This window comes from Nicotiana sylvestris, chromosome 2 (genome assembly GCF_000393655.2).
Source record: "Nicotiana sylvestris chromosome 2, ASM39365v2, whole genome shotgun sequence".
Classification (NCBI taxonomy): domain Eukaryota; kingdom Viridiplantae; phylum Streptophyta; class Magnoliopsida; order Solanales; family Solanaceae; genus Nicotiana; species Nicotiana sylvestris.
Window position 1 is genome coordinate 59,454,325 of NC_091058.1, and position 9,734 is coordinate 59,464,058.

Below are 9,734 nucleotides of genomic sequence, written 5' to 3' on the forward strand. Positions count from 1 at the left end.
ATATGTCTGTCATGCCACTGAAAAACTTAGATATGCCGAATAGCTTATGTAATAGCACATAGATGGTATATAGAAGTTTTGACAATAACGTCATACATGCAAAAATTTATGATACTGATCAATGTGCTTTTAAGTATATTCTTATCCCTGAATTCAACTTTCGTCTTCCGAAACAAAAGAATATCCTTTTAAATTTGTGTGAAAATAATTTTTAGTATGTTTACGTTTTGCAAATATAATAAATAAATCACAAGGACAAACATCCTAAATATTTGACTATATTTGCTGCAATTTGTTTTCTTGCACGAACAATTGTATGTTGAACTTTCAAGAGTGATATCAAGATCTACAATAAGAGTTCTGGTTAAGGCAGAGAAACCAAAGCATTAGGAGGAAACATAAACAACAAAATATTGTCCACAAAGAACTGTTCGTTAAGATACCATCATATTAAACACTTTTAAACTATAATACATATTTGTCACGACCCAAAATTCAACTATTCGTGATGGAACCTAACCAAACCTACTAGGTAAGGCAATTAACAATTATAACACAATATAATAATACTGATGTAAGTCGAAAATGAGATAACGAAATTTTATACAACTCCCCAAGGATCGGTAGTACAAGTTATGAGCTTCTAAGATTTAGAGTTCACAAAGATAGTATGAAATAAATACATCATCTATCCGAATGTACATAACAAGATTTTCATAAGTCTATAGCTACAATGAACAAGAGACAGCTATAACTGGAATGCAAGTACGTCTTCAATGCTAGCTTTTATCATACACAACAACATCAATATCCAAAATCTGCACGCAAGGTGCAGAAGTATAGTATGAGTACAACCGACCCCATGTACTCAATAAGTACCTCTCCGCTTCTCTTGTCTTTACATGCCTGATTTTTGTGGTGTTTTTTCTTGATTCTATAATTACTTGTGCTTTTACATCATGGTTGTTGTGGATACCTCTGTTAGCTCTAGCAGCTCTAGCACTTATGTCTCAGATCCCTCAAATCCTCTTCATCTTTCATCTTCTGATGTCCCTACGATCTCTCTTATTTCTAACCCTTTTTCTGGGACTGGTTTTGGGGGTTGGTGAAGGAGTATGATCGTCTCTTTATCACCCAGAAACAAAATTGCCTTTATAGATGAGTCATGCCCTAGACCTGTTGATGACTCTCCTCAAATTAAATTGTGGGATAGGTGTAATAACATGGTCATTTCGTGGATGACTAGTTCCGTATCCCCTGACATTGCTGAGAGCGTCCAATACTCAAAAACTGCTCAGAGTATTTGAAACCAGCTTAATAAGAGGTATGGGTCGGCCGACGGGACCAAATTATTTGAATTAAAAAAAGGAATTGGCTTTCACTAATCAAGGTTCATTAGACATTGCTTCATATTTCAATAAGTTGAAGAAACTTTGGGACGAGTTGGCCTTCTTGCGCTCTAAGTATACCAATAGATGTAATTGTGGGGGTAGGTCTGAGGAGCAAGAGGAGAACAAACTCTATCAATTTCTCATGGGGTTGAACGACACTTATGTTAGTGTCCGGAGTAATTTGCTCATGATGCAACCTCTACCTTCTCTATATAATGCTTACAATATTCTTCTCCAAGATGAAAGACAAAGACAAGTCAGTCCTAGTCCTCAGTTCAAAAATGAATCAGTCTCTTTTAATGTCAACTTTCACAATTCTGTTAACAAACATCCAACAGCCAATCAACTTCCTATTACTCCAAAACAGTATATTCAAAGAGTCAATTTTGATCAGACAAAGTCCAATTTGGTGTGCAAGTATTGCAAAAAACCTGAGCATCTCATTGAGAAGTGCTATAAACTTCATGGTTTTCCACCCAATTTTAAGTTCACCAAAGGGAAGAGAATTGCTGGGAATGTTGAAGTTCAGAACCTTGGTGTAAATTCTGATTCAACTAATCTTCCATCTGAGTGTCCTCCTGACTCTGCTTCATTGGTCCCTGGGCTAACCAAAGAACAATACACTCAATTGCTACACTTGCTGCAGCAGAATCATGTTTCTGATTCACCTACTTAACACGGTCTTATGGGTTCTGCCAATTTTGCTGGTATGGTTCCTTCCCCTGCTTGTGTAGGTGTTAGTTATGGTGCATGCACGCTAACTAGAGTTAATGACTGCATTTGGATTATAGATTCTGGAGCCACAGATCATATGACTTCTAATAGAGACCTTCTTTTTGACATTAAGCCTCTTGTTATTCCTTATCTAGTTACCTTTCCTAATGGATACAAGGTCAAAGTCACTTGTACTGGCTCCCTGCACTTCTTATCTTTCACCTTGCATCATGTTCTCTATGTTCCTAGTTTTCACTACAATCTTATTTCTGTTTATACACTTGTCTCATATTTGGATTTTGATCTTCTATTCAATAAGTTTTCTTGTCTTCTCCAGGGCCCTTCACTGAAGAGGCCAGTGGAAGTTGGTAAAGTGGAGCATGTTCTTTACAAGCTTCTGGTAGATGGTTGTTCTACTGTCTCTACTGCACTTACTTCCACTTGTGATTCTGATTCCGTTTCCAGTTGTAAATACCATTCTCCATTGTTTCCTGTATCCCATTGTACATACCAATCTGATGTCAATAAAATGGAGATTTTATGGCACAATCGATTAGGGTATATGCCTTTTAGTAGAATGAAAGACATTTATATTTTTCCTTGCAAATTCTCTAATAAGCAACCTTTTGTTTGTTCTATTTGTCCTTTAGCTAGACAATCTAGGCTTCCTTTTCCAGATAGTTGCATTAAAACATCTTTTCCCTTCCAACTTGTCCATGTAGACACCTGGGGACCCTATAGCAACCCTACTTATAATGGTTGCAAATACTTCCTCATCATTGTTGATGATTTTATAAGAGCTACTTGGACTCATCTCATGGGTTCTAAGAGTAATGCTTTTCCTTTATTGAAAGCTTTTATAGCCATGGTACAAACACAATTTCATATAACAATTCAGTCAGTAAGAAGTGATAATGCTTTTGAATCAGGGTCCAGTAATTGTACCAGTCAATTCTTTCTTGATAATGGTATTATTCATCAGACTTCATGCCCTCACACACCACAACAGAATGGTGTGGTGGAGAGGAAGCATAGGTATTTGCTGGAAACTTCTCGAGCTTTATTATTTCAGTCCAAGTTACCAATCAGATTTTGGGGTGATTGTGTTTTGACTGCCACATATCTTATAAACAGGTTTCCCTCCAAATTGATCAATGATAAATCCCCTTTTGAGTTGTTGTATGGTCAACCTCCTTCCTTCTCACATCTCAGAACCTTTGGTTGTCTTTGCTATTCTACAGTCCCCAAGTGTCATAGGGACAAACTTCAGCCAAGAGTTGATCCTTGTGTTTCCTTGGCTATCCACTAGCAAAGAAAGGTTACAAGGTTTACAATTTGGTTACCAAAATAACTATGATTTTCAGAGATGTTATGTTCCATGAGGATATCTTTCCTTTTGCTATTTCTACTTCTACTTCATCTTCTCCTTCTCTCTCTATTCCCCAGTCCTCCTCTTTTTTTCCTGAACCTGATTCTGTCCCTTCCTTTCCTCCATCTTCTTCTTCTTCTATGCCTATTTCTCCTTCTTCTCCTAACCCTAGTACCTCTTCACCTATTCCTTCTGCTTTAGTCTGTCCCCCTGTTCCAAGAAGATCTTCCAGGCCTCATAATCCTCCTAGTCACCTTTAGTAGTACATCTGTACACTTCCACAGTCCCTTTGTGGCTCTAGTGCTTCTTCTTCCAACTCTCATTCTTTAGATAGCACTGCTATTACTGAACCCTACTCCTACCAACAGGCTGCCTCCATTCCAGCTTGGCAAGAGGCCATGCAGAAGGAATTTGAGGCACTTAAGGCCAACAATACTTGGTCAATTATTGAGTTACCTGAAGGCAAAAAGCCTATTGGCTGCAAGTGGGTTTACAAGATTAAATATAAGGCTGATAGTTCAGTTGAAAGATATAAAGCTAGATTAGTTGTTATAGGGGATACACAACTTGAAGGGGTTGATTTTAATGAAACATTTTCTCCTGTGGTTAAATTCTCTAATGTTAAATGTTTAGTTGTTGTAGCTGTGAAACATCAATGGTCTCTTTTTCAATTGGATGTAAATAATATTTTTTTGCATGGTGATTTAGATGAGGAGGTTTATATGAAACTTCCTCCTGGTTTATGTGCTTCCTCCCTTTCTGGTACTTCCTCCCCTTTAGTTTGCAGGCTTCAGAAATCACTTTATGGCTTGAGACAGGCTTCTAGGCAATAGTATGCCAAGCTATCTCATGCCCTTTGCTCCAGAGGGTATTCTCACTCTCTGAATGATTACTCCTTTTTCTTCAAAAAATTTGCTTCTTCCATTGTGTTGCTTACAGTGTACGTTGATGATATGATTTTTATTGGTAATGATTTGGATGAGATTTCTGCTCTCAAGTGCTTCTTGAATGATTAGCTCAAAATCAAAGACTTGGGTGTTCTGAATTATTTTTTGGGTATTGAGGTGGCCTATTCCAGTTCAGGGTTATTGCTTCATCAGAAGAAATTTATTAGGGATCTTCTGAAGGTTCATAACTGTTCAGATGTGTCTTCTGTTACTTCTCCCCTTGACTTGAATGTCAAACTAACAGTTGATTCTGGGGCTCTTATTCCATCACCTGAGTCTTATCGCAGCTTAGTGGGCAAGTTAAATTTTTTAACACATACTCGACCTAATTTGTGTTTTGCCATGTAGCATTTAAGTCAATTTCTTCAGGACACTCGTGCTCCTCATATGCAGGCTGTTCTTCACCTTCTCTGCTACCTCAAAGGCACTTCTGATGTTAGTGTTTTCTTCAGCAACTCACCTTCTACTTCTGTGGCTGCCTATTGTGATAGTGATTGGGCCGCTTGCCCTGACACTAGGCGGTCTATCACTGGCTTTTGCATCTTTCCGGGTGATTGCCTCATTGGGTGGAAAGCTAAAAAGCAACCTGTTATTTCTCTCTCTTCGACTGAGGCTGATTATCGGGCTATTTCCAAAGTGGTTGGTGAACTTGCCTGGGTAGTGAGGCTCTTATTAGATCTTGGTTTCTCTGTTACTGCTGCTATTCATATCTACTGTGACAACCAAGCTGCCATCCACATCGCTAGGAACCCTGTTTTCCACGAGCGCACCAAGCACATTGAGGTGGATTGTCACTTCATCCGAACCAAGCTTGTTGATGGTCTTATCTCTCTCCACCATGTCTCGACATCCGAACAGTTAGCTGACATCTTCACCAAGCCTCTTACTGGGCTTGCTCATCATGCACTTCTTCCCAAGTTGGAGGTTGTTCCACCCTCCACCTTGAGGGGGAGTGTTGGAGTTACTACACGCCAGGCCCAAATTGAAGAAGGCCCAACTTAATATTCTGGCTATATTATACATTTATTTATGTATGTAGTCTGGATTGGGCTTAAGCCCAAAGTAGTAATTTCTGGGTCATGTATATAAGTAGTAGAGGTTTCTAGAAACAGCAGAACTATTCATTCTGTTTTCTGATACAATAAGAAAAGAGCTTTCTCTTCGTTCATTCCAATACAAGCCCTAGATACAAATTGATTCAATTCAAACTTGTTTCACACATTAACAGAGAACTGACTGATTACATATAAAAGTGCAGCCCAGTGCACAAAGTATCCCTTATTCACACATGGTCCGAGGAAGGGCCGCACCTATGCGTCAGCTTTTTCTAAATCGACATATATAGGTTCTACCAACCCGAACAGGTTCCCTTTCTTTCGAAATGGCATTGCCAAAAGTCGAATCAAAGGCTCGACGGGAGAGCTTCTCTTAGACCTAGAGCCTTTCTCCGTCAAAAAATGTCCATATCAAATAATTCAAGATATGAAATGTGTGTTTGGAGAATTTTCCAGTACTGGTACGACAGCAAGCTAGTTTACTCAGTTGTGCTGATGTGCACCTTCTTTGATTTCTCAGCCTCGGGTCATGCATAGAATAAAAACTTGGCGACGTACTAAGAGACGCATTATAACTCTTCTATATGCTATAGTTGTGAAACATCCTTCAAAAAAACTGAAATTTTAACAAGCTTCAGAGATTGTTGACTCCGGGCACCAGTAGCCATAAGAAAACTACAACAAAGAAACTAAAAAAAGAGTACCTTCCCCCTTGTTATAGAATCTACGTGCTCTTGATAAAGGAAGTAAAATACAGCTTTTATCATGAGTCAAATTGTCAGAAAACATGCGGTTTGTAGGTTTGCTGATCTTGAAGCTTAAAATGAAACAAAAGTTGCTACAAGATTCCAAGCACATATGCAATGTCTAGAGTGAAAAAAAAACCAAGGCTTCATGAGAAACCAAGCATCCCTCATATGCCACAAGTTCAAAATTACATCTGCAGTAAATCAAAAGCTACAATATAAGGTGACATTTTTAGTATGCTGAAATAAAACCGCTTGCAGTCTAGTCATCCAAAGCAGACTCTTGGTAAGTAATCACAAAATTCTTAGATGATCTTGGGCTGTCTAACAATGTCTTAGCCAATCGTGTTAAAAATTGGGACGCACAGCTCTCACAACATTTTTGACATTTTCTTCTGTTTGCTACGATAACAAACTTCTCTAAAACCACTGCATTCTTTAATAGAAACTTTGAAAGTTCAATAAGCTTATCAAAGTCCCCTTCAGCCCACTCCTTTGAGCATCTGGCCCACTCACATCTCTGTATGCAGTCGACAATCTTAATATTCTTGAGACTGGAAAACACAATGTTTGGGATCCAACACAACAAATTGGTATTATCTCCCTCGGCCAAATAGCTTAGCTCAAGTGCGCAGTGCTCATAACCAAACTGGAACAGAGAATAGAATCAGGATCCAATGCTGATCTACGGCCTAGTGGTATTATTCCACAGAAGACAAAATGAAATGATTTCACAGCAGTGTATGATATAGAGCAATTTTCAAAACCCACGAATCTGGAACAGTTCTCAGCAAATGATTACAATAGCTGATACCTATATGAAATACTCAAGCAGTAGACAAACCAAGCAAACGGAGGTTCAGTTGGTAAACAATCCTTTTCCTTTCTTGAACCTGTTTACCAGATAGAAAGCAACTACCCTGATCTTTTAAATTATAGCTTTATAGTGGCAAAAAATTCTTAGAGATAATTAATGCTATATTTGCATTCTCCTTAAGAAACTCAGTCTTTGGGAGGGGGGAGTGTTAAATTCAAAAATCGAATGGATGTCAAAAGGAAGAGCATAAACTGAGAGAAAGCACAACCTCATATTCCATGTGAATGTTGAGCGTCTCCAAAAGAGGTGAGGCTTCGAAAAGGCTAGTTATTCCATACAAAGTATGCTTTGATACCTGCAACTTTAGCGTTAGACACTTGCATCTCAATTCTGGAAGCGCCACCCCTTCGAGTTGCAACATGAACACAACCTGGAGAAACAATCCTAATGAAATTAGTGAAGGATAGAGAGAAGCAAACCGCAAGGGAAAAGTAATCCACAACAAAAAGATAGTGCTATGACAAATCCAACCATATAACCACTTTAAGGAACAACAATGTACAGAGGCTAGTTTCCAAAGCAGCCTATTGCCAGTAAAGAAATAGTATCCAATTTCAGAAAGTTGATAGGAAGATCACAAAAGGTCACAAAAGCTGAAGACAGTCATTTGTATATTAAAAACTTTTCCTTTCAATTCTTTAACCAAAAAATCTTTTTTCACCGAAATTCTCATGTACAAAAGAGTTCATAATTGTATGAGATTCTAAAGGTTCTTCTCTTTCTCAGGTTTACATCCTGCAATTTTTTGCTAAAAAGTCAACTAGAGAACATGGTCTTTTGAAACAAAAACAAACCTATGCTAACCAACTTCCAATTGATAGCTCAATCGCATAACTCAACTTTCGAAGATAGTCCCGAACAAGGTTTCTGAAAACTTGATGATAATCACGACAACTTTCTTCCTCAATATCGTCTTCTGCGGAGTCATCAGCAGTACATCAAATGTCAAAAGTTAGGCTGGCAGTAACCAAAGAGGAGACATTTACTAGCCTACACTTGATATGTCCAAGAGCTCCTGGAAATATCCAAATGCTGAAGATGTGGGGCAAAAATTTCCAAAGAATCCTCATTTCCGCTACAAGGCCACTTATGGCTTGCCAACGTTAGTCTCTTTAGATTTGAATTAGTAATTTCAACACGACGAAATCCCTCAAATAGTGACAACTCCATAGTTTCCAAAGCAGGACAACATGACAGTAAGTTCACAATATCGTCATCATCAAACAAAATGTATTGCAACTTTAGGCTTTTCAGAGACTTCCACTCTATTATCGATTCCTTATCAAACGTGCAACAGCTCCAATCCAATGTAATCAATGACGAACAAGTGCACATAGATAGAGGCGGCCATTCGTAATAAAGTTCTTCATCATCAAATGAACACAAAAAAACAACATCTTCAACATTTCTTTCCACAGCAAAACTAATCCACAGGCTGATTATCAACTCAAACTCCCTATTAGACATGTCATTTAAATCGAGTTTGAATTTTCTGACTTTGGGACAAGTGCAATGAGCTAAAACGTGGTCCACAAAGGATATGAAGTTCTCAGCTTTGTTGTCATTTCTAACAACGAAATGGAAATTATCAATTGAATTCCAGAGATAACGCCACCTTCTAGAGAGAACAGATGATGCGACGGCATCTCTCGTCGGCAAAAGAGAGAGAATTTGTACGAGGAGTGCGTCTGGCAACTGATTGATGCGATCTAGGGTTTCTTCAACTCCAGTGACTCTATTCTCTTGTTTCTGCGACATTGAATCTCTCAAATTACTAGTAAAATCTCCATTTTTGCTGGGATGGAGTGAAGCCATGATTCAAGAGAAAAAACTAAAAAGGTTTTGAAAATTTCCACTAAAGAGTGACGGCCCTCATTCTGTTTTCTTTTGAAACCTGAATTTTGTTTGCATAGGAAGGTTGCGGGATGGGGGTTTATGGGACAGACAATGCAATAGATTTATCTTCTATATTTGTTTTCTTTGGTTTTCTGTGTACTCCTTAATGCTTATATCAGTTCCACAATTATTATTGGGCATATTTAGGCTTTGTAAGTAATGATTATTTGTTTTTACATGAAGTGCCGACACACAGTACTTGTGCGTTAGTTCAAAATTGTGTCTAATACTCTTGGTTAGATTATCAGGACTCAATTAGGGAAAATGGTTGCACTGATATACTTTTACCATTATATAAAGATGCCCCAAATACTTCGAGCAAACTTCATTGGTTAGCCTAAAATTAATTAAAAGGTTAGCCTAAGAATCCTCCCCCATCTTCTCCATCCTTGGTTTTCGTCTTTGTCTTGTCGCCACAGCCGCATCCCCTCCATTCGTACCTGACTCGGTCCCACCCTCATCCAACGCAACTCGGATCTCCTCCGTCCGGCGCAAATAGTCGGTCAATTTATGAGTAATCCCTTCCTTAATCTTAGTTCCTCAATCACCCGCACCACCCTCTAAACCTAGCAGGTACAAATATCGATTTTCATTTTTCTTTTTCTGATAATTCTGTTTGGTGGAAATTATGATATTAAAATTCCAACTTGATAAATTAGGAATGAAATGACTGATCTTTTTCTTTTCCGTGTTGGCTTTTTCAAAGAACCCAAATTTTCACAGAACCCAAATTGGGAAA

At 38.3% G+C, this 9,734-nt stretch overlaps 2 protein-coding genes and 1 long non-coding RNA gene across 4 annotated transcripts; 1 reads left to right on the forward strand and 2 right to left on the reverse strand.

The window, feature by feature from the left end:
• Nucleotides 1-959: 959 nt before the first annotated feature.
• LOC138884961 (uncharacterized) lies at nt 960-2,067 on the forward strand. Its single transcript, XM_070165838.1, has 3 exons — nt 960-1,101; nt 1,159-1,299; nt 1,391-2,067. Exons 1-3 carry the CDS (start codon nt 960-962, stop codon nt 2,065-2,067), a joined length of 960 nt encoding a protein of 319 aa, XP_070021939.1.
• A 4,233-nt stretch (nt 2,068-6,300) lies between these two features.
• On the reverse strand, nt 6,301-8,087 carry LOC104233253 (uncharacterized). Of its 2 annotated transcripts, XR_011405302.1 has the most exons (3): nt 7,894-8,087; nt 7,308-7,469; nt 6,301-6,871 (listed from the first exon to the last, which is right to left on the reverse strand). It is a non-coding gene; the product is annotated as an uncharacterized lncRNA (long non-coding RNA). The 2 variants fall into 2 exon arrangements; XR_011405301.1 differs by having other exon boundaries at nt 6,301-7,469.
• A 2-nt stretch (nt 8,088-8,089) lies between these two features.
• Nucleotides 8,090-8,914, reverse strand: LOC138868089 (putative F-box/LRR-repeat protein At5g02700). Its single transcript, XM_070165839.1, has one exon. The coding sequence runs from the start codon at nt 8,912-8,914 to the stop codon at nt 8,090-8,092; it is 825 nt and encodes a 274-aa protein (XP_070021940.1).
• Between the last annotated feature and the right edge of the window lie 820 nt (nt 8,915-9,734).